Source organism: Sorex araneus, chromosome 5 (genome assembly GCF_027595985.1).
Source record: "Sorex araneus isolate mSorAra2 chromosome 5, mSorAra2.pri, whole genome shotgun sequence".
NCBI classification, from domain to species: Eukaryota; Metazoa; Chordata; class Mammalia; order Eulipotyphla; family Soricidae; genus Sorex; species Sorex araneus.
In genome coordinates this window covers 66,378,914-66,404,417 of record NC_073306.1, presented here as the reverse complement: position 1 = coordinate 66,404,417, position 25,504 = coordinate 66,378,914, and the positions used below count along the sequence as shown (strand labels likewise).

The window sequence follows — 25,504 nt, the reverse complement described above, 5'->3', positions numbered from 1 at the left end:
ATTTCAGTCATACAGTGATTGATTACATCCCTCAAAAATGTGTAACTTTGGTACCAAGGAACTTGGTAATTATATTTTAATACTCAGAGTTCTTAAATTCTGTTTCTACAAGAAAAATGAAGACATAGGTATGCACACAACATGTGCATAATGTGTGTAATAATGTAAAAATAGTAAATAATATTGTTCTCCAATACATAAACTGCTGGGAATAGTTATGGGAAGAACTAACAGTTTTTGTTGTTACTGCTGTTTCTCAGTGCTGGAAGTCAAACTCACAGCCTCAAAACATGCAAGGCAATTGTTCTGAGCTACATCCCTGGGTAGAAGTCACAGTTTTATTCAAATAAAGAACTAAGAAAACCAACCATCGCAAAAGGGATAAAATCACACAGGTGGATCAGAATGAAATCTGACCTTACTCTAGCACAAAACAACTCTGACCAAGGATCCAGGTCACTTCACCACATCAGCTACAAAATAGAGAACATCTCCTCTCTTATGGTTAAAGTATACTTAGAGGGAAAAGCAGATTTACTAAAAATGCTTTAAAATTTAGAATCGGGAATTTCAAGGACAATTATGAAACAGTCAATTGGAACATTTAAAAAAAGACACTGAAACTTTGTCATGACTATCTATTCCTCTGTACACTTAATTAAAATTAAAAAACATCAAACAAATTTAAGAACAAAAGACAGAAACAACACAACGCTCAGAATAGAATTTAACCTGTTATTATCATAACCCTAATTTCTGAATATATTTGGGAACATGAATCTCTAAATTTTCCTCCTAAAAAAACATGTTATCTTTTCAGTGCAAGTCCTACCTTACATTTTGGTCATAGAGCCAAGTCAGTTACAGATTATTTCTTTGTTAGGATTGAACTAGTAGGAAATCAGAGACGTCTCTGAAATCTAAAGAAACGGTGAATAGGGTCCTTCAGATGCCATCATTAGCAAGCACTAACAAAAAAAAAAAATCCCTAAATGGTAATTTTATAGGAAGATGCTGTGTATCACAAACATTTGATTCCAATGTCAATAAGCTTACTTTCAACATTGGTTATTTGGATATTGTAAATGTAAAAAATCCAGATCTAACCATTTTTCATCAAATTTTAATAATGGAGAGATAAACCACTACTTACAGTTTCTTTGAAAGAGGAGTTTAGCCAGCGATTATTTACTATATTTTGTATAGATGAAGGTGGGTTTTCTAAATCTTCAAAAGAATCCATTAATATAAAATCCAGAACAACATCATAGAAATTAAGATTTTTCACCTAAGTGAAAATGAGTTAAAAACCATAAATTATCGTTAATACGTAATTAAATTATTACTACACAGAGAGGAAATAAAGCTCAGGTCTCATACTTTTGACTTTTGTGTTTTTGGTTTTGAGGCCACACCCAGTGGAGTTTGTGGGCCACTCCCAGCAACGTGCTAGGTGAAGAGGTCAATTTCTGCGGTGCCCTGGGGACCACGTGGTCTCAGAGACTGAGTCCAGGATTTCTGCAAGCAAAGCAGGTGCTCTAGCCCTCTTAGCTATTTCCCTGGCCCTCTGCACAACCCATTCTTTAAACTCCTTGCTACAACAAGGCATTTTATTTATTTATTTGTGTATTTATTTATTTATTTTTGGCTTTTTGGATCAGTCACATCCGGCAATGTTCAGGGATCATTCCTGGCTCGGCACTCAGGAATGACTCTGGCGATGCTCAGGGGACCACATGGGAAGCTGGGGATAGAACCCAGTCAGCCACATGCAAGGCAAACAAACGCCCTACCCGCTGTACTATCACTCCAGCCCCAATAAACTATTGTAGACACATCACCTATTCTCTAGGTTAGTGCTCACATCAGCCATTTTTTCCCAAGGAGTTCTAGCTCTTTTTTCTTAGAAGCCAAGATCTGAATGCCAGAAGCCATTCCTCTAAAGGCGCTGCTGCAACAGAGCTAGGAAGAACATGCATGTTACATATATGCAAATGTCTGACAGGGCTCTCAAGCAGTGCTCAGGAGTTCTGTGGGCCCCATCAGCACTTCTCAGCCAACCACACCAGTTGCTCATGTCATGGCCCCCCAGGTGAGATTGCTGCTCGGGCCCTGTGGTGCTGGTGATTACTCAGGGCACGGCTGCAGAGCTGGGACCTCCAGGGCTACACCCCGCAATGCTTGGAGGACCATGTGTTCTCAGGAATGAAATCCAAATTGGGCACGTGCTAGGCATGCACCCAACCTCTGTACCATCTCTAAGCCCCAAATGCAAAGCATTTTTTATTTTTTTTTGCTTTTTAGGTCACACTCGCTGATGCACAGGGGTTACTCTTGGCTCATGCACTCAGGAATTACTCCTGGCGGTGCTCAGAGGACCCATATGGGATGCTGGGAATTAAACCCTGGTCAGTCGTGTGCAAGACAAATGCCCTACCCGCTGTGCTATTGCTCCAGCCCTGTCATATGCAGATATCTATTTTTCATCTATTTTTCCATATCTGTGTATTTACTATAAACTGTGAATTTACAATGACGGCAATAATTCTAACCCTAGTTTTTTTTTTAATACCTCCCTCTCTGATTATTTTCAATATATTTAATTTATTTGATCCTGTGTATGTAACTTAAGTAATCCCTGGCTTTACTGAGCTACCCATGGTCCCACCTGGAAATGCCCTTGCACAGGCCACCATGACCACCTCGCCAAAGCCCGTTCACTAATTTTCACATGGAAATAAAGAAGGAAAGATGAAGGGAAAGAAGAAGATAAAGGAAGAAATTCAAAAGACAATTATTTGTAACTATTGCCCCAATGTATAAGTGTGGTCATTGCTATTGTTTATGGCTCTGTCATAACACACAACTGGCTTCACTGTCTTGTAACAAGAATCAGGAAATTGTGGCCTGAAATGACGTGAACATTACATGTAAATAAAAAGGGAAACATGGGGGCTGGAGCAATAGTACAGATGGTAGGACACTTGCCTTGCATGTGGCCAACCCGGGTTTGGTCCCTGGCATCCCATAAGGTCCCCCAAGCACACCAAGAGTAATTCCTGAGTTCAGATCAAGGAGTCAGCCCTGAGCATCACTGAGTGTGGCCTCAAAACCAAACCAAAAGAACAATAGGGGGGGAGTTAATTTTTTGAAAAATAAACTTACTCCTCTAGCAGCAAGTTCCATTTCAGTATTATCCCAATGATCAGTCTGCTCCAAAAAATAGATCATCTCATCAAAAACATCTTCAAATTTCTTTGGATTCTGTGGAAGAAAACAAATTTTAATCCTATACGCTAAAACAAAGCTAAAGACTCTTCCGGAGAGTCTTTAGATCATCATTCTATTAAGTAACTGCATGCAAATGTATGGTTGAGGTATGCTGCATTCATCTGGGTTACTATTTTGTGTTTCCCCACTCACTAAGGCAATCCTGAGGCACTGCAAGTAAAGTGTGTGCCCCAGCTGCACACCACAACCAAGCGTGAGTTCTGCGACCGAAATGTATATGAGCATCACAAAGATGGTGATTCCCAATATGTGTGCAAGCACCACAAAGGAGTGTGTGACCCTCCATCGTGCACTACAATCAGAGAATGTGCATTACAACCAGATCGTGCAATTGTTGATCATGGTAACAGCAACAGCAGTGAAACAGGAAGGAAGGGGAGAGAGGGAGGGAGGGAGGAAGAGAGGAAGGATTAAGGAAGGAAGGAAGGAAGGAAGGAAGGAAGGAAGGAAGGAAGGAAGGAAGGAAGGAAGGAAGGAAGGAAGGAAGGAAGGGAGGGAGGGAGGGAGGGAGGGAGGGAGGGAGGAAAAGAGGGAGGGAGGGAGGAAGGAAGGAAGGAAGGAAGGGAGGGAGGGAGGAAGGGAGGAAGGATGAATGGGAGGAAGGAAGAAAGGGAGGGAAGGAGGGAAGGAAGGAGGCAGGCATGCAGGCAGGCTAATTAGGAGCCAGGGATGTGGATGAGGTAATGGCATGTTACTTGCATGTATAAGGGCCTGGTCATACACCTCTTACTCTCTCCCACCATAATAATAAAAGCAGCACTGTAGCACTGTCATCCTGTTGTTCATGGATTTGCTCAAGTGGGCACCAGTAACATCTCTATTGTGAAACTTGTTACTGTTTTTGGCACATTGAATACGCCACAGGTAGCTTGCCTGGCTCTGCCATGCAGGTGGGAAACTCTCAGTAGCTTGCTGGGCTCTCCGAGAAGGATGGAGGAATCGAACCCGTGTCAGCCGTGTGCAAGGCAAATGCCCTACCTGCTGTGCTAATGCTCCAGCCCAATAACTTATCAGTAACTTATTAACAATGCATAATTTTTTTTTTGCTTTTGGGCTACACCTTGCTGTGCTCTGGGGTGACACCTGGGAGTGCTCACGACACCCCATGCAGTACCGGAGATCAAATCAGGGTGATGACAAGCAAGGCAAGAATTTAACCTGGGTACTCTCTCCAGCATCATAGAAAACCATTTTCTTGAATTAAAAATTCAATTAATTTAAATCTTAATTTAGTTCACCTGAAACAACAACAACCAAAACATGCCATGCCAGCAAAACAACTTTACCTTTCGTGCTTTCACAATTAATGCTGATAAAATTTTCCTTCCACTCTCAGCAAGGAATATCCTGTTAGCTGTTTCTGAAAGAATTACCTGAAAAAAAATCCATACCCAAACAAAAAAAAAAAAAAAAAAAAAAGAGAGAAGCCCTGTAAATAATCTGATTAGGCTCTGGATCTTAGAACACACATGTATACATAAACAACCTGAATGAGTCTATGCCGCACTAGTTCAAGCAGGCAGGCTACAAAGCCCTAATTTATGAAAAACAATGAGAGCTCTTAAAACCTATAACAGAAAGAGATAAACCTGAATTGAAATTCTGTTCAACTTAATATTAGAAATCCAATAAAAAGTCATAGAATCCCAAAAGAAGACAGAGGTAATTCTGTTCCTAGATGACCTCATTTTATTTTAGAAAACACATGACTTTACAATTGATTTGAAGGGAAAAAAAAGTTAGAATACATGCTGACTGATAATAAGAAAGCATGTCTTCATTTTAAACAGACATCTGCACATATCCACAACATCAAATATCCTATCCCTCACTTGTTTTTCAAGCCCATGTTCTTCCCTGGACATGTATCTTGCTTGCTCATCCCTATGTCTCTTTGCTGGCTTCTTCCACTCTGGAGAAGCACGTGTTTCTGCTCTTTCCCTTCCCTCACATCTTTTAGTTCAATAAACACTACCTTGCTACTGGGCTGAAGAGATAGTACAGTTGGATGGACACTTGTCTTGCACGAACCAGGTTCAATCCCCAGCATCTCAAATGATCCCTCGAAAACCGACAGGAGTAATTGCTGAATACAGAGCCAGGAGTAACCCCCAGCATCGCTGGGTGTGGCACAAAAACCAAACCAAACCAAAATAAAACAAAACAAAAAAAGAAACAAAATTAAAACACCCAACTATTCTGCTTCATTAAAAAAAGGAAAAGAAAGAAAGTATTTAGTTCCAACAAAATGTGGACTCCTGGGAAGCCATAGGTAAGATAGTGACAATGAAGGGACACAAGAGACACTAAAAACAAAAACAAAAACAAAAACTTAGCAGGCTTTCTATTTGTCATTAGGAGGAAAATGGATAAGGAAGAGAAGAGAGCTGTCCTATTGGTATGCAGCCGAACTCAACAGGACGAGGGTAGAAATGAGTAGCTTGGTGAAGCCACTTAATATTAAGATATTACCTGAAAGGCCTGTCGAATGCAGTGAAGTTTGGCAAGAAAATCACTGTCTCCCAGACATTCCAACATCTCAGTCCTAGGCCATAAACAAGGGAGAAGGTTACTACGCTGCACTCACCACAAAGCCCATGACACATAAGGATGCATGGAAGGCTGAACTTCAGGACCTTAATATGTAACACATGTCAACTCAACATTGACAAACAGATTAAAGAGATTTTGAACCTCCCCGTCTCATAAATATGCAATAATGCTGCACAAACATGGCAAGAGTACATTAATATTTGTCATAAAAAAGCAAAACTGCAGTGATACCTCAGCACCCTTGAGTAAATTTTTCCTTCTTCAACTAAATGCATGGCTTCTTCATAAAAAGGGCAGTGGCAGAGAGACTCCAGACTGTAGGGATGCCGCACTTCTCTGTGTTCTGCAAGCTGAGAATACACGGATTTAAAACAGACCATAAGGCTGGTGGGGGGGGCGAGGAGGGAGAAAGAAAAAAAAACAGACCATAAGGAAAAAAAAAAAGTTGCCTACCATAGAGGCAGGCTGCAGAGTGGGAGGGAAATAGGTCACTGTGGAGGGAACGATATATGATAGAAAACAGGATTTTTGCTAACACCCAAATATGTTACATTATGATACATTGTATGAAACTGGAAAAGTCATTCACTAAAATCTTACAGGTAGTAAAACAAATTAACACTAGTTGGGGGGAGTGGGGTTGGGGACCTGCTGGAGACATAATACAGCAGAAAGGGCACTTTCCTCCAAAAACAAAACAACAATAAAAGTAAGTTTGGGGCTAAGGTGATGGTGCTGAAGGTATGTACACGCAGCTGAGGCCATGACAGTGGCATTGGGCAAAGCCTGGCATCACATATGGTCCCGTGAGCAGCACTCAGGTGTGGCAAAAAAAAATACCCTAAACCAACTAAAGTTCACTTTCATCCCAACTATTTAAATCCATGGGGTGCAGGGGCCGGAGCGATAGCACAGCGGGTAGGGCGTTTGCCTTGCATGCGGCCGACCCAGATTCGATCCCCGGCATCCCATATGGTCCCCCAAGCACCGCCAGGAGTAATTCCTGAGTGCAGAGCCAGGAGTAACCCCTGAGCATCGCTGGGTGTGACCCAAAAAGAAAAAAAAAATCCATGGGGTGCAAAGAAATGCAGCTCACAAAAAACAAAAAAAATCTGAAGATAAAGTCTTGGGGGAAAACCAGAATTTTACCATTCAAAAAATGCTTAAAATCCAAAGTATTATAATTAACAACTGAGAACAAAATAAAACTTACCACAAAAACACTGAAGTAATTTCAACTTGACAAATTCTAAGAATCTTTTAAAAATGTATTTCTATTGAAGCACTGTGATTTACAAAGTTACTCATGACTGAGTTGCAGGCTGGACTGGAGCGATAGCACAGAGGGTAGGGCGTTTGCTTTGCAGGAGGCCGACCCGGGTTTGATTTCTTTGTCCCTCTCGGAGGGCCCGGCAAGCACGGAGTATCCTGCCCGCACAGCAGAGCCTGGCAAGCTACCCGTGGCATACTCGATATGCCAAAAACAGTAACAACAAGTCTCACAATGGACACATTACTGGTGCCTACTCGAGCAAATCGATCAACAACGGGGACAACAGTGTTTCACAGTGCTTCAGAGTTTCAGGCATACCATGTTCCAAAACCAATCACTCCACCAGTGTCCACTCCCTTCACCAGTGACCCATTTCCCTCCCACCCCTACGATAGCCTGCCTCTATAGAAGGCAACTTTTTTTACCCTTTTAGACACTGTGGCTTACAAAACTGTTACTGATTACTGATATGCATATCAGTATTTCTATTTCTTTAGCTTTGTTTTGGGGCCACACCCAGCAATGTTCCTGGTGATGCCCAGTGGGGCTGGGGGGGGGGGGAAGAAAGGGGAACCAGGGATGCCAGCAAACTGCCTGACTTCCATCTTTTCTTACAGTCACCTAGTATTCCACTGTGTGTACCATAGTTTACTCACTCATCTAATCTTGGGCACTTGGGTTGTTTCCAGATTTTGTTTCTTGTGAATAATGCTGCAAGGAACATGGGTGCAAAAATACTTCCTGCATTGTGTTTTGGGTCCCTGGGGTATATTCCAAAAAATGGAATTGCTGGATCATATACATATAGTAGATCTATTCCTAGTATTTTGAGGAGTGTCTGATAATGTTTTTCTCACTTTAATTAAAAAATATTTTTTTTTGTTTTGGGGTCATACCCAGAGGTGCTCAGGGGTTACTCCTGGCTCTACAGTCAGGAATTACTCCTGGTGGTACTAGGGAGATCATATGGGATGCTGGGAATCGAACCCGTGTTGGCCACGTGCAAGGCAATCATCCTACCCACTGTGCTATCACTCCGGCTCTGTTTTGAGTTTTTTTCTCCTTCCTGTTTCTGATTACTTTGCTTTTTTTTTTTTTAATTTTAGAACTTGATTTTCTTTTTCTTTTTTTTTTTTAAATTTATTTTTTAATTAGTGAGTCACAGTGAGGGTACAGTTACAGATTCACACATTTTTGTTTTTGTTTTTCCCTCATGCAATGTTTAAGAGCCCATCCCTCCACCAGTGTCCATTCTCCACCACCAATGAACCCAGTATCCCTCCCCCCCTCCCAGTCCCATCACCCCACCCCACCATCCTCTGTGGCGGGGCATTCCAATTTGATATCTCTCTTTCCTTTTGGGTGTTGTGGTTTGAAATAGGGGTATTGAGTGGTCATCCTGTTCAGTCTTTAGTCTACTTTCAGCATGCATCTCCCTTCCCGTGCAGGATCTCCAATCACATTTTACTTGGTGTTCCCTTCTCTATCTGGGATGACTTTCCCCCAGCATGTGAGGCCAGCTTCCAAGCTATGGAGCCAATCTCCTGGTATTATATACTACCATTCTTGGGTATTAGTCTCGTACTCTGTTGTTCTATATTTCACAGGTGAGTGCAATCTTTCTATGTCTGTCCCTCTCTTTCTGACTCATTTCACTTACCATGATACTTTCCATGTTGATCCACTTATATGCAAAGTTCATGACTTCATCCTTTCTAACAGCTGCATTGATTACTTAGCATTTTAAAGCACAGTGGTCTGAGGATATTTGATATAGTTTTTACCTTGCTGGGTTTTGGACCCATGCTTTGTGACTCAGCATGTGTTCTATCTTGAAGAATGTCCCATGTGCACGGGAGGACACTGTGTACTTCTGGGAGATGGAGGGCCCTAAACTATGTTTGCTAGGCTCATCTCTTTCATTTCTCCCTCCAAGGCTAGTGTTTCCGTGTTGAGTTTTTGTCTAGTTAATCCATCAGTGATAGAGAAGTGTTAAAGTCTACTATGAGTATTGTACTGCTGTCAATATTTTCCTTTCACCCTCTATAAGCAGTTGTTTTCAAAGGCCCCTAACTAGGTGTATAGGTATTTACGAGTGTGGGTTCTGGATGCAGAGATCCTTTAATCATTAAGAAAATGACCAACCCTGTCCTTATAGTTTTTTAATATTTGAAGTCTGGGGCTAGACAAATAATTCAGGTGGTAGGACACATACGGCCAACCTGGATTCAGTCCCTGGGATCCCATTTGGTCCCTCAAGCACCCCCATGAGTAATTCCTGAGTGTAGAGCCAGAAATAAACCTTGAGCATTTGGTGTGGTCCCCAAAAATAAAACAAATAAATAAAATTTGAAGTCTATGTTTTCTGATAATCAAATACAGGCTCTCTGGACTTTTTAAGGGAACTATATGCCTGTAAGATCGTTTTCCAGCCTTTGACTTTACCCTGATTGTTCAGACCTGTCTCTTGATGGCAGCAGATAGCTGGATTCAGTTTTCTGATCCATCCTGACATTCAGTATCTCTTGATTAGTGATTTAAAGCCATAAACATTGAGTAAGATTACTGAGAAAAAGAAATCTAGTGCCAACATCTTCTATTGCCATCAGTTTTAGAAGTTATGCATGTTTGTGAGTTTTTCTCTTGTCTTTATAGAAGCTTTTTAATGCTCTTGCAAAACTGATTTCAAGGTTATGAAGTTTGTTTGTCCATGAAGTTTTGTCCATGGAGTTTTGCAACATTAATTTAAACTCTTGTTTGTCCAAGAAGTTTTGTCCATTACTTTAAACTGAAAGATAATCCAGCCAGATAGCATATTCTTGATAAGATGTTCATTTCACAGAGGTTTTTTTGCTTTTTAACTATATTCCACCATTCTCTTCTAGTCTGTAGAGTCTCATTTGCTGTGCTTGAATCTGATGGAAGTTTTTTGTATGTAATTTTCTTCTTGGAATGCTCTTGCTTCTGCTTTCAAAATTTTGTCTCTGACTTTTGGCATTCTAATTACAACATGTCTACAAGTTTTCTGTTTGTGCTTATTTTGTTTGTTTTTGTTTGGGGGACATACCTGGTGATGCTCAGGGGTTACTCCTGGCTCTGCATTCAGGTCATTACTCCTAGTAGTGCTCAGGGGACCATAAGGGATGCCAGGGACCAAACCCAGGTCAGCAGCATGCAAGGCAAGCATCCTAATACTGTGCTATCTCTCTAGTCTCTATTCGTGTCTATTGTGCCTGGAATCTTTTGGACCTCTTGAATCTAGGTACCTGCACTCCCTAATTCTGAGAAATTCTTATCCATGTCTTCTTTTGACTAATCAGTTACCAAATTCATCTTCCAGTTCCTCAGAGACTCAGATAATTTTTATAATGTTCTTCTAAAATTCATCCCACAGTTCTCTGTAAGTTGTACATTTCTTTTCAGACATTTTTTCTCTTCTGTTTAGTTTATCAGAGAGCCTGGCTAGTAGTTACTGAGAGTATTCCACCCGCATGGGTAGAACCTGGCAAGTTACCATGGCATTTTCGACATGCCAAAAACAGTAACAATAGGTCTCATTCCCCTGACTCTTAAAGAGCCTCCAATCTTTGGGGAAGATGAGTAAAGAGAGCCTGCTAAAATCTCAGGGCTGGGAGGAATAGAGATGTTACTGGTGCCCGCTCGAGTAAATCGACGAACAACCGGATGACAGTGATTACAGTGATTACAGGTAATTATATAATACTTATGTGGTTTTTCTTACTACAAAATTGCAACCATACCTTCTATAATAAGCTTTCCATACATTCTTTTCATGACATATGTTCCAATGCCATTAAAAATGACTGAGTGCCAGGGAGATAGCTCAAAGGGGTGGAGTGCATTCCCTGCATGCATGAGAACCCATGTGAGATGCCCAGCACTGCACAGCCTCCAGTACTAGTGGATGTGACCCATACAGTTGAGCCTAAAATTTTCCAGTTCCTAAGCAAGTTTGGGAGTACACCCTGACCCCAATCATTTAAGCTAATGTATTTTTGACTGTATATATATATATATGTATATATATATGTATTTATGTAAATGTATATGCAATAAACACAAACTTACTATATATAAATTGACTGTCTGTATGAAATGTGTTTATGGCTTATTTCTTATTCTTATTGAAGTGCCACAGTGATGGGAACAGAGACATAGTACAGTGAGTAAGATCACCTTGTACATGTCTGACCTGGGTTTGAGCCCTGTCACCCCACTTGGTTCCCTAAATCCACCAGGAATAATCCCTGAGCGCAGAGCCAGGAGTAAACCCTGAGCACTGCTGAGTATGGCCCCAAAGTAAAATGAAACAAAGCAAAAATTATTCTAAATTCCTGTAGAAACCTATGTTTGTTATATTCATCTTTGTCTCCCAGAATCGATTATACAGTAGATGCTAAATAAAAGGCTGATTAGCACCATGACAAAAGTGTCCTCTATCTGAAAAGACTGAGAAATCTTTATTAGAAACATGAATGACCTACCTCTGCTGCTGAAGCAAAGGAATCAGTTGATGCAATGCTCAAGGTGTCCCGCAGGCCAAAGTCATCCACATTTCCCTTCATGGTGATATCTGTATCCTTGTCTTAGAAGGAAAAAATAAAGAGGTTAGAAAATGATTTTCCTTATTACTGCCCTATATTATATTCCACAATTTTTCAAATGTTGTCTTTATTTAGGCCACTAAATCTAAAATAAAAATAACATAATAATTTAAGTGTATTAACTGTTTAACTGATTTTGAGACACTGGGAAGCAGAAGAAAGTGCGGTAAGCCAGAAGTTATTTTTACTTTTAAAAGACACTAAACAGCAGGTGAGTCCACCACCCGCCCAAAGAGAGCCCCGACAGTCAAAAGCCTCCACAATCAAAATTCACCACCATGCTCAAGCCCAGACTCCACCAGTCGGGACTGTGTAATCACAAAATAAATAAGTGAGCTGGTGGTGGTGGCGGTGGTGGTCTCTCGCCCACCATGTGTGTTCGGTGGCCATGTGCTGCCGCAGCTAACAGACATATGATGGAAGGAACAGGGCTACCAGGCTGGTTGGTGATCAGCTGTTATCTATTCAATTCTAACCACACACCTGTTCCAATCTCACTAAGCACCCCATTCCAGTCTCACACTGCCCCTCACTCCCACCTACCCCGTCCCCCATGCTAGTCTCACTGCCTTGGTCTAGTCCTAACCCCCAAGCATTCCAGGTAGCAACCACACCTAGGTCCAGTAACACAATCAACATATGTAAAGGCCCTTCCTTTCGGGGAAGCTCTTCTAAAGGTCTCCTGCAGTCAGGAGATCTGCTCAAGGGCCAAATACCATCTGGGAGTGTGTTTCTCTTTTCCTTAGTCCAATACCCATTCAAACATTCATTTGAATTCTATTTCTTAATATTAGCCATTTTGTATGGACATAGTAAGAGATACATTAAGCTTGTAGGGTGGCTCTCCTAGGGACATCTCATTCTAGATCCCAGACAACAGTGCTGCTCAGGCCAGATTAGTCTTTCCTAATTCTATCAGGGTCCTAATCCAGTTGTTACTCTTTGGATCATGACGGAATTTGTCCATGACCATGCTCTTAACTTAGAGTTAAATATTATGGCTCTCAGCCTGGTCCATTTCAATGCCAGGGTAATTCACAGCTTGCCCTGGGTCTATCCAGTCCCTCGCCGGGACCCTGCTTTTGGGGTGTTAAGAACCAAAGGCAACTAAGGCTTAAGTTGAAAAAACAGATGCCCAGAGTGAATGTTATTTGGAGTAAATTAACTCCCAAGTTATAAGAGCATAACATTAACTGTCTTCCTGTGTCTATACAAAAAGGACATTGCTCTCAAGTAAACTATGCGAAAGGACATAAGGAAAGAGAAAAGCAGTATTTTACTTACAAATACAAACCAACTGAGTCTGGCTTGGGGATAAAGGTGATTGGTTGGGGAAGCAGAGCACAGAGAAGAGGTTAAAGATAAACACAGAGGAATGGGAGTGCCTCGAGAGCACTGTGATGAGTGTACTCCAATAAACCTCAGCTCCCTGCAGCTTGGAGAAATGATAAACAGATGTTATCCTACAGGGACAAACCTCATCAAGAAATTGATCTGTTGAAGAATTCAGGTATGCAGGTATTGTGATCAAAATCTCCAGGCTTTCATGGAGTCGGGGATGGGCTACCTCCCCTGCATCTCCCTATTCTTCCGGGAGCCTGGCAGTCATACTCATAAACTGTCTCTGGCACCAAATAAGCTCATTAACTCACCATGATCCAGACATTCATAAATAAACCTCAAAAGAGATCAACAAGCTGCAGAGATGTTTCTGGACTCCAAATCACCATTCATTTAAAAATTTAACTTCTGTATCACCCCATTCAAAATTTTAGAATTCCTGGAGTGCACAGCTGCATAACATCACAAGCCCTACACCACTGACTTACTAGGAGTAGCACACTACATTGGATGAAATATAAAGTAGAAGAAAACCAATCTCAATTAAGAAAATATTAACACACCAAAACTTAACCTGTAACAGTATGTTAGTAATCTCTTATACAAGGGCTTAATGACTTCCATGGTGAGATATAAAATCTTCACACACTTTCTTGGAAACATTTGATCATTTTTAGAGAATTATTCATAACAAGCAATATAATACAAATCATTTAGGGCCTGCTATTGGGACAGGCTTGAGTGGTGGTTGGGAAAATTTTAAATAATGGTGGTGGAAAGATACAATGATGGTGAGATTGATGTTGGAATGTAACAAATCATTGAATGTAACAAATATTCATGAACAACTCTGTAAAAATAGATAAATAATTTTAAAAATAAAATAAAAGGTACTAAACTTAATTTCAGATTTAAACCAGCTTTGGGGGTTTGAGTGATAATACAGTAGGTAGGGCATTTGCCTTGCACACAGCTGACCCAGCTTCAATTCTCGGCATCCCATATGGTCCTCTGTACCGCTAGGAGTAATTTCTGAGTGCAAAACCTGAAATATTCCCTGAGCCATCACTGGGTGTGTCCCCATCCAAAATAAGAACAAGCAAACAAACAAAATAGATCTGATGGCCAGGAGAGATAGTATAGCTGTAAGGTGCTTGCTTGGCATGCAGCCGGCCAGGGTTTGCTCCTGAGCACCACACATGGTCCCATAAGCACTACCAAGAGCCAAAAATAAGCCCTGAATACAGCCTAGCGTGGCCCCAAACTCCTAAATAAAAAAAAATACAGCTTTGAGTATATAATGAAGTCAGATTATCTACCCGGTAAAACAGGAAGTATCAAGAAAATGGTTTGAAGAGAGCAGTTTAGCATTTTTTCTTTTTTCTTTTTCTCTTTTTGGGTCACAACCGGTGATGCTTAGGGGTTACTCCTGGCTCACGCACTCAGGAACTACCCCTGGCGGTACTCAGGATACAGGATACTGGGAATTGGACCCGGGTCGGCCGCGTGCAAGGCAAACGTCCTACCCACTATACTATCGCTCCAGCCCTAGAGAGAGCAGTTTAAGTTAGTTTAGTTTAGTTTTATTTGGCCATATCCTGCAACGCTCAAGGGTTACTCCTGGCTCTGCACTCAGGAATTACTCCCGGCTGTGCTCTGGGATACCATATGAAATGCAGGGAATGGAACCAGGATTGGCCACATGCAAGGCAAGCATCTTCCCGCTGTACTATTGCTCCAGCCCCCACGAGCAGCTTAGTTTGAAGAGTTACTTCCCTAATTGGGAGAACGAGTACATCACGCAAATTAAGTAAGTTATTAACACAAAATGTTGTCTGACTAGAGGCCTGAGAAATAGTATAGCAGCTAAGATGCTCACCCTGCAAGACAGACTGGCCCAGGTTATATCCCTGAACACCATGGGGTGTGTGGCTTGTTTCCCCTACCCCCAAATGTCAGATCAGTCACTTGTGATGAACTAATTTAATTATGTCAACATTATGAGTTCTTCCTCTGCTAAGCCCTACTTAAAAAGAATGAAAGGTGACCTGGGATATGGCACAGCAGAGAGTACCTGCTTTGCAAGTATGAGGTCTTGAGTTTGCTTCCTGGCATCCCTCAAAAGTGAAAGACAAATAGTACAGTGGGTAGAGTGCTTGCCTTGCATGCAGTTGACCCAGATTCAATTCCTGGCACTCTGAGTATATGGGTCCCCTGAGCTCCTCAAGGCTCAGAGCATAGAGCCAGGAGTAAGCCCTAAGCATTGCCAGGTGTCACCCCAAAACAAAAACAAACAAAAAGGCAAAACAAAAAATTTAATTCTTTTGTTCATTTGGGTTTTTTTTTTTTTTGCAGGGAGGGGGGGTTGGGGCCACACTCAGCAATGAGGGATTATTACTGGTTCTGCACTCAGGAATCACTTCTGGTGGTGCTCGGGGGACCATCTGAGATGCTAGGGATCGAACCAGGGTGCGCTGTGTGCCAGGAAATGCCCTGCTCTCTGCTCTCCAGAGCCTAACTTCCCTATTTTTGACATTTACTCTGCAAACCTGATAGTCCAATGTAACTTTCATTGTTTATAAAAAATGTGTTACTATATTTTCAACTGATGAGTCTGACTATACCGAAATAGACTATCAACAACACACAGCACTTGGAATATGGGTGTCAATACTTTCACATGCTATCAGGAATCTGTTAAAATTATGAATCTTTAAATGATTATTTGTCTTTGCTTACATCTGTGAGTACACAATGGAAACAACTTATGTGCTAAGAAATTTACCACAAGTAGGATGATTCACAGAATAAAATATAGAGATTTCTTAATTTGATTCTTAATCTAAATTTGTCAGACTTTACCTTCTTTAAAAAGAAATCTAGGTTGAGATGATTGCTCAACTGATAGAACACATGCCTAGCACGTGCACGGTCCAGACCCGTAGCACAGCACAGCTCCCTGAGCTCTGCCAGGTGGCCCTGATGGCCCCTGAGCACTCCAGGTCATGTACCACAAAACTGGCCCAAACACCAATGGGAATGATTAAGAAAAAAAAAAAACTAATAAAAACCAGAAATTTTCTTTGGCTTTCATTCAAATAAACTTCTATGATGTATTGCTTTCTAAACTAAATTTTATTATCTTTACCAGAAATATTCCAAGTCCTATTTAAAACACCCAACTACCAGAAAACACATTCTTGACTCTCTGCAGAAGACGGAGCTTTTTGTTTGTTGTTCTGGTGTGATTTGGTGTTTGGGCCACCCCGGTGGTGCTAGGGACTACTCTGGCTCTACGTTTGGGTGTCACTCCTCATGGAGCTCAGGAGACCACAGGGTGGGTGCCGAGGATCAAACCCGGGGTTCCTGCCTGCAGAGCATAAACTCAGTTGTCTGAATTATCTCCCTGTTCTAGCTTTCTTCGTCTTCTTTTTAAAATCTAAACCCCTAATCTAATTTCCACTCAAAAGTTTAGCAGCCAATTTATTTTCCAAGCTCTAGGCCAAGCTGAAGAGCAAATAAGCTATAACTGGCACAAAGTTCACTCCCATTAAGTATCAAAAAATAGCCAGACAAAAATATAACATTATTTTTTCCAATTTACATGTGGTGGATCACATTTAACTTTTCAATTATTTATTTATGAGGTTTGTATTATAATTATTTTCAGATGTAGACATCAATCCTTTTAAAATATCTAACTTAACAGCTTAAAATCCTTTACTAGGGCCTGAGATGTGGTTCAGTTTTAAAGTACACAGGCACTGCATGTATGAAGCCCTGGGTCTGCTGTCCGGCACTGCACAAAAATAAATAAATCTTTCTGCTTGTCAATGACAATAAATCAAACAAAATTTGAGATCAAATTATGCCATTTCCAAATATATTTGTTCTTTGTGAAAGACAATTTTTAATTTCTTAATTTAACTTTTAATTTTGTATCAAATTTGAGATATCAACATACTTGTTTTATATATAGCTCTCAAATATATTTTATGATAGCTGGAATAATAGCACAGCGGGTAGGGTGCTCGCCTTGCACGTCAGCTGACCCAGGTTCAATTCCTCCATCCCTCTCAGAGAGCCTGGCAAGCTATCGAGAGTATCTCACCTACACAGCAGAGCCCAGAAAGCTACCCATGGCATATTCGATATGCCAAAAACAGTAACAAGTCTCACAATGGAGACATTACTGGTGCCTGGTGCCCGCTTGAGCAAATCGATGAACAACGGGACAACAGTGCTACAGTGCTATAGCTGTAAACTGGCATTTGGGACATTCAATTATCCTGAAAAAAAAAAAAAAGTTCCACTATTTTGGTGAATCTGATCTTGAGCTACCCCAATCTCAGCTTGGGACGCACAATTTCTCCTCCTTTGTTATAAGGTTGTCTTTCTCTCCCTCCTCTTTTCTTCCATGCTTCCTCCCTCTCCTCTCTCAACCCATATTCTCTTCAGAATCAGCTTTTTTTTTTTTTTTTTTTTTTTGCTTTTTGGGTCATACCCAGCGATGCTCAGGGGTTACTCCTGGCTTTGCACTCAGGAATTACTCCTGGCAGTGCTTGGGGGACCATATGGGATGCCGGGGGATTGAACCCAGGTCGGCCGTGTGCAAGGCAAACGCCCTACCCGCTGTGCTATCGCTCCGGCCCCAGAATCAGCATTCTTATTCAATAAACTATTTTACTTTTTAATATTCTACTAATCTTGTTAAGCGCCATTATTCTGATTGTTTTAATGTATACATACTAGTAAATTATTTGCAAAACTATTGAAAATTATCACACTTAAAAAAATAAAGAAAATTATCACTTAGACTTTCATCTTTATCTTATCTTCCACCATTAGTATTAAAATGTGCAAAATGAAATCTAGTAGAGTTTTCAGTACACTGAAGCTCTTTTCAAGTGGTATTAAATGGCAAGTCAATTAAATTAATGCTTGGCTTTCTGTACCTTGTGTTACTTTAAGAGTGGAAAACAGTTACACATGCAGGGTGGGGGGCTGGGGAAGTGGGGGGAAAGGGGGAGGTATATCGTGATTCTTGGTGGTGGAATATGTGCACTGGTGAAGGGATGGGTGTTTGAGCATTGTATAACTGAGACTTTAACCTGAACGCTTTGTAACTTTCCACATGGTGAATTAATAAAAGAATTTAAAAAAAAAAGAGTGGAAAACAGACATTTCTCTGATGTCACTTTATGATTCAAACATTACCCATGAACTGTTTTACTTCACTCAACAGTAACCAACCATTCTATGTCATCTTAATCAGTTACCATGGTTGTACTTATTTTTTAAAAATCTTACAAAGTAATATGGCCCAAAGGACCTGGAAAGATTTATTCATTAAACCCTACTTTGTAAATTACAGATCAAATCTCTCATTTCAGTAATTGTTATGCTATCTGGAATGGCAGCTTGATAACAATGAAGGAAATAGTACATCCGGGTTTTAGATAAGTCAGTTAAAAGTAAAAAAAAAAAAAAGAGGGAAATATCTTAAGACTAACTGCTTTCATGCATCCAATTAAAATTTAAAATATTCTCTCTAAAATGTATTATCAAGGGGGTGGGAGCAATAGGGCAGCAGGGAGGGTGCTTTCCTTGTATATGGCTGACCCGGGCTAGATCCCTGGCATCCCATATGGACCCTGATCCCCACCAGAGGTGATCCCTAAGTTCAGTGCCAGGATTAAGTCCTGAACATTGATTGGTATGGTTCAGAAACAAAAAAAAAAAATGGAAAGAAAAAAAATGTCTTGGGCTGGAGAGACAGTACAGAGGGTAAAGTGCTTGCCTCGAATGTGCCCAACCCAGGTTTGATCCCTGGTATCCCATATGGTCCCCCAAGCAACACCAGGAAAATTCCTGAGCTCAGAGCCAGGAGTCAGCCCTTGCTATCATCAGGTGTGGTCCAAAAACCTTAAAAAAAAAAAAAGAAAGAAAAGAAAGCTTTAAGATGTAAGATGTGTCATCAACTATTGATTATCTTACTGAAAAATCAGAACAGCACAGAAAATTGGATACCAAAGACATGTTAGTTAATATCTGCAGAAACTTCTTACCTAATTTTTCTTAGCCAGGGAAAAAAAAAGCAAATGCTGAAATCACAATTAGAAGCATTAGACACCTATCAGAAGAAGTAAAATGGAATAAACGGCAGGGTTTTGTTGCTATTATGGACTTACAACAATAATAAGTTGCCACACACCACTGGCAGAGGCACAAATTTGTAAAACCACTCGGAAAGTTTGGCATTATCGATGAAATTTCAAGACTGCATTCTTTATGATTTAGATATTCTACCCTTGGCTGTGCTTTACAGAATTGCATGTGCATATGCATAAAAATGTCCATAATGGCTTATAATGCCTTCAAACTGGAAAAAAATACTGCCCATTAATTATACTGGATAGCACTCACAGAGTCTCTTGCCCCAGCGCCTGGCTGTCTTCCCTGGGGCCCCCTTGGAGGGGGTGGGCTTTAGTTTCCCTCCCTGCCCCAAGCAGAGCCCCGGCAATCAAAGACCTCCGGAACCCAGCCACAGTCATGCTCAAGGCCCCTCTCCACATGTTCGGACGAGCCTCATGCATGAAGGAACCAGTAGAGGAAGCCAGGGCTGAGACCTCCAAGCCGGCTCAGATCGGGACTGGGCCTCTTCTGCCCAGATTCCCCATTTTCCAGTAGCTAGGCGGTCACACCCAGGGACTGCCCCGGGTGCCGTGTAATCCCATCAACATCAACAGCCAACATCCAGAGACTATAAAACCAAGTTCCCAGAAGCAAAGAGGCCGAGCAACATCTTATAGCCTTGTTCTCCCTCTGGGAGAACCTGGCAAGCTACCAAGAGTTTCCTGCCCACATGGGAGAGCCTTGCAAACTCCCCATGGTGTATTCATATGCCAAAACCAGTAACAATGATGGGTCTCATTCTCCTGACCCTGAAAGAGCCACCAATGCGGCACATTGGCACATTGGAAAGAACGAGTAAAGAGAGGCTTCTAAAATCCCAGGGCTAGTGTGAATGGAGATGTTACTGAAATTCGAGAAATTCGACGATCAACGAGATGATGATGACGACGATGAGCACTGTTAAAATATTCCTGCCTCATCTTATCTCCAGTACAAGACCTAAAGCGTTCCTTAGAGAAATAAGACTCAGCTCACATTTTCTGAGTGACAACTATGTGTCTAAGACATTCTGCTAAGAATTATCACAGGTTACTTCATTTAATATATGTAACATTCAGGTAGGAATAGTCAATGAATAATACAAAATATTTTAACTAGAGGGAAAAAATCATTTTCTAATCAAAATATTCAATGAAGGGTCCACAGCAATAGTAACAGTGGGTAAGCTGTTTGCACATGTCTGACCCAGGTTCAATCTCCATATGGTTCCCCCAGGACCTGCCAGGAGTGATCCCTGAGCACTGGACCAGGAGTAAGTCCTAAACACAGCCGGATGTGGCCCCTAATACAAAACAACAACAAAAAATCTTCAGTAAACTCTGGTCTGGCTTCAAAGTTTTCCATAATCTGTCTACCCTGCCTCTATACTCTTGTTTCCCACCATTTAATAAAGAAGGCTCCTCCCCACCAGCTTTGGCAGAGTGTGTTCCCCAACCCCCATTCACCGTACAGTGATAATACAGTGGGGTAAAGGTTTAGGCTTTGGCACCCAATCTTAATTTTTTTTTCTTTTGGAGAGGCAATTAAACTGGTTTGGTCACTTGCAACTCAAACAACCTACCTCCTGTACTATCATTCTTGTACCAAACCTAACCTTCTTATTCATGTTTAGGTAAATTCAGGATAATGATGATCTCATAAAGTAGTTCAGAGGATTAAATGAGGGACTTATGAAGGCACAGAACTGAGACACAGTATACATCACAGTATACATTTATACTCTGGGCCATTTTCTCTGTTGCATGACATTAATTTGTTTTTGGAGTCCTCTTAAAATTTTATTTTTAATAATCAGCCCTAAATTAAATTTGAGACTATCTTATAAACTTGAGGTATGCAGTGTAAGCTCATTTTAATGACTCATCTTTAGAAGTACCTAAAAGATATACACAATTGGGTGATTTAAGTATTTTTTATTTATTCTTAATTTTTAGAAGATATATTTAGTAAATTTAATTATTTTTTTAATTGAATCAGAGTGAGACGCAGAGTTACAAGTTGTTCATGATTGGGCTGTCATCATATGATATTACAACAACCGCCCTGCACCAGTGTATATTTCCCACCACCAATGTCCTCAGTCTGCCTCCCAATCTCCATTAAATATTTTTTAAAGTTCCATAAGTTGCCATACTGGGTCTTGGCAAAGTAACTTCTCTGTTTCACTAAGGTTTAAAAATAACAAATCTTCAAAAAATTTAAACTCTTCTTTACCTGTCTTAATCACCAGAATCTTTGAAACATTCATGCCTAGACATAAACTATGTCCTTCTCTGGAAGAATACCAGAAACATGTTTACTTTTAAGGAAGCACTCATATATTCCAGGCCAAAAATCTGACTGGATTCCAGCCTTCCTCCTTCTTTCACAATCCCGTAATTCTCATTCTAAGTTTTTTTTCCCCAAAGGAGAATTTGTTTGAAAGTTTCAAAAAGGAAAAACTAGAAGATACTCCAGCCCTGGAACATGAAACATCGGGCCTGAATCCAGTAGTTTAAACTGATCCAAGTAGGTTTTCTGCACGTCTTACTTCTGCCATTCCTAGGCAATTCTATTTTCTGTCACTTTAAAGGCATCACATCTATTTTAACCTCAGCAGATTCTAGCGGAGATTCCAAAGATGCCACTCTTCTTTTAAAATCCGGGCTGTCCACTGTGGAGTTTCTAACACCAGCGAAAAAAGGACACCTGCCAAATGTCTCAGTGTCAGCTGACTCTATGTCAGCAGCTATTCTCCAGATGATTTTTGGCAGTTCATATGATTTGGAACTTTGTCCTTTCTATGGTTTTATTGAAAATGGAGCAGTTCCTACTGCAGATAAGCTATTTTCCAGTATCTACCATAAACTGCTGAAATAATAAAGAAATCGAGAAAACTTCATTTTTTACTCTGATTTGTTTTAAAATGCTACTGTCTGGTTTGAGACACACACACAAAAAAAGCACAAAAAATCAAACACTGAATTTCAGAAAGTGAAAGAAACATGCTAAGAGCTACTTTATTCATTTTTCTCCTCAAACCATAACATTGCTAATGAAAAAAAATATCAGTGAAATCCACCAAACAAGAGAAAGGAACACTTACCCAGTTATTGATAGGTTAGGACTTACTCAGTTTTGCCTGTGGGAAATGATAGGACATGTACTAAAACAGCCCCTATTGGAGCACTACGCAGAAATGAAGCCTCTGGATTTATCTCTTTATCAAAAAATTTCTTCTAGGCCATGCTTGGTCAATGAATGTACCTACTGTAATTTTAAACTGGAAAATATTGGTGAGCAACTGTAATTAAGCCTGAGTCAATAGTTCTAGAGACTTTATTGGGATCTCTAGGATCAGTTGGCCACTGTGTATGTCCCACGGTATGGTAAGTAGAGGCAGAAATCCAGTCCCTATCCTGATCCTGCATCTTCCTGGAGGAAAGTGAACCTATTACTTATCAAAGTGTCTTTTCCAAGGCACCCCTTGGGCCTTTCCTAAATCATATGAGGACCTTGTGGGGACTAGTGAAGGTCCTGGGCTTAAGAAATCTAGCTGATAAGATGTAACTTGAATACAAAAGACACAGAAGCTGTAATTCATGTCACTCCCTAAAAATAAACCCTCAGGGAGTTTATCCTCCAACCACAGTGATGCTGCAAAAAAGGACAAGGTCCCTAAGAGCGTCAACTCTGGGCTGTGCAACAATTGGCTCAACAGGAGAGGTTCAGGGATGTTCTTACTTCAAGCTCTTTCAATGATGATAAGGGTACTATTCTGTTTGCTTGGGGGGGAGGGGAAGAGAAAAGAGAAAAGGAAGAGGAAGAGAAGGGAAACAACTCTCAGTGGACAAAAGGTCCCACTTTACCACTTTTCTTATTCTCTGTCAGACTATTTGCGCAGTAATTAGAAGACTGGAAAAAAACAATTTTTCTTTAAGGATGTCGCATTGTCTCAATTATTAGAGAGCAGAAATAAAGGCTGATAAATACTTAAGCTGTGCCACTTAGCCTGCACTCCAGCACACAATCTCTCGCAAACACCTTATTTGATTATGACACCTTCCCATTTTCAGTGGCTCCTTTGGCCTCCAGGTACAAACAAGAGTCTTCAGAAAAATGATTTATCACTTGCTCAATTCTCTAGATTTGCTTTCTACCACTCCCACATAACTAATATATTTTAACTCATATTAGTTTAAAATATATCAAATAGACTATAGTTCCCCAAACAAATTCCATTCTACGCCTTGATCCACGTTGTTCCTTTTGCTGGGAATGCCCTTTTCTCAGTCACTGGCCTGGTGTACTGTCTTTCCTCAAAAGTCAGGCCTGGAATCCTTCCTGAGTCCCCCGCCCCCCACCCCTTGCCACCCATGAATAATCAAACTTTCTCTTCAGTGCTTCAACAGCACTTTCTAAACCCATTAGGATAGCACTTACTCCACCGTGCTACATAATTTCTTAATGACTAGTTCCCAAACTAGACTTAATACTGCCAAAAGCAAAGACGAAATCCATGTCTCATCATTGTCTTAAATCACGCTCCATATAAACTAGGTAATCAAATGTTTGCCAAATAAATATTCAGACCTATTCTATGAGTACATTCTGTTCAAAAAATAGTTATAAAGAGGCTGAAACACATATCAAAAATATGCAAAGCAATGCTGTAAAGCTACAAAAATTCCTGGTCTGTTTTTAAGGGCTAAATTTGTTCCTACACATCAGTATAAAAGAATCTCAAAGTCCTTAACTTCAGAAAAAAAAGAAAAATAAATCCATTTTTCAAATTTATGACTTCAGGGTTGCCTACTAATAATAAAGTTGCAAACATGTATTACTCTTTATGGAAAATGTAAAGCCATCTTTGAAGCTCAAAAAAATTTGAAGAAATTTAACAAAAGCATTATTATATGCTTTATTAAATTAAATAAACATCTGCACAAATCATATCAACTAAGTAATGACCCAAAAGACTATAGAGTATGCTTAACTTGTTTTTTACTGGGCTTATCTAACACGGGTGTTATATTTAGCCATTTAGTCTTACCCTAGTAGCTTAGCTAAAATGATATAGAAAACAATCTTAATTCCTGTATATATTTATTACTAAAATGAACCACCAAATCAAGTACTGATGAATATCTTGCATAAAATAAAGTAGTAACCAAAAGCATAAATCACATGTTGGTGTTAGTTTTTTAACTAATCTTCAACTGTTGAAGACCAACTAAAGTCAAAGTTTTAACAAAAATAATTTAGATAACTACTTTGGCTAACATGAACAACACAGACATTCTATGAATTTGTTGAATGATGCTTGATATCCTAAAACTGGAAACATAATACAGATGTGTTTTAAAATCAAAACATTCAGAAATCACAATGAATATTTTTCAAAGTTTGTCAAATTATTAATTCTACAGGGAAGGGAAAAATAATATAACCATGCAGAAAACAGTAATGTTCACATCTTCTTTTTACCTACTCAAGATATGTGGGTCTCCAAATAAATTTCATAGACCTTCAGCTATTTCAGCCAAAAAAAAAAAATCCATCTGCAGCAGATAGCCAAAGATAACTACCTTTCTCAAAGGAGATCTGTTTACTTTCAAGTTCTTATCTTAGGCTCTTAAAACAGGCTGAGTACACTTCAGTTCAGATATACTGGAAAGAAGAGAGGTGGGAACGAAAAGTTAAAAGAATTATCTTCTGTTTTGTGATGGGAGCTTAAGCTCTGGGTGCTACAAAATAGCTCAGTACAGTGATATATATATACTAACTATATATGCTTTCTCCCACCCGAGCATTTACCAGGCCAGGCCCTGTTTAGTTGCTGAGATCAGACCAGATACAGTGCAATCAGGGTGGAATGGCCATAAACTTATGGTGCTTCCTAACTGCTTCCTAATTGTTAGTATGAGACACAGAGATAATTCTGCGATTTGGGGAGCCCCGGCATAGCAGAGTATCCCAAAGCCCAGCTGGGTGTCACCCTGTGAGGCCCCAGACAGCTCCATGCCAAAGCCCTAACACTGAGCAGTCTACTGGGCTAGCTCAGTGTCATGGGGAGTGTGGGTCCCAGGCTCCCGAGCACTGCTGGATGGGATCCCCACCTCAAAACAGGGAGGAAGTCTTAACTGACCCCTGGAACTACCAGCAACGGGGAAAGGGCTAGTTCAGTTCTTACTTCATATGACTTTCCTCATATAAAGGACACAGACTAAATTAGCAGATGACACAC

At 40.4% G+C, this 25,504-nt stretch overlaps 1 protein-coding gene across 2 annotated transcripts in view; it reads right to left on the bottom strand.

The window, feature by feature from the left end:
- MIGA1 (mitoguardin 1) overlaps positions 1-25,504 on the bottom strand; it is a 73,215-nt gene that overhangs the window by 11,106 nt on the left and 36,605 nt on the right. For both annotated transcript variants that reach the window (XM_055139458.1, XM_055139459.1), the window contains exons 8-13: positions 11,623-11,723; positions 6,076-6,194; positions 5,764-5,836; positions 4,578-4,664; positions 3,166-3,264; positions 1,154-1,288 (exon numbers count right to left, since the gene is read on the bottom strand). In XM_055139458.1, the coding sequence (XP_054995433.1) occupies positions 1,154-1,288; positions 3,166-3,264; positions 4,578-4,664; positions 5,764-5,836; positions 6,076-6,194; positions 11,623-11,723 (614 nt within the window). The remainder of the gene's footprint in view (positions 1-1,153; positions 1,289-3,165; positions 3,265-4,577; positions 4,665-5,763; positions 5,837-6,075; positions 6,195-11,622; positions 11,724-25,504) is intronic.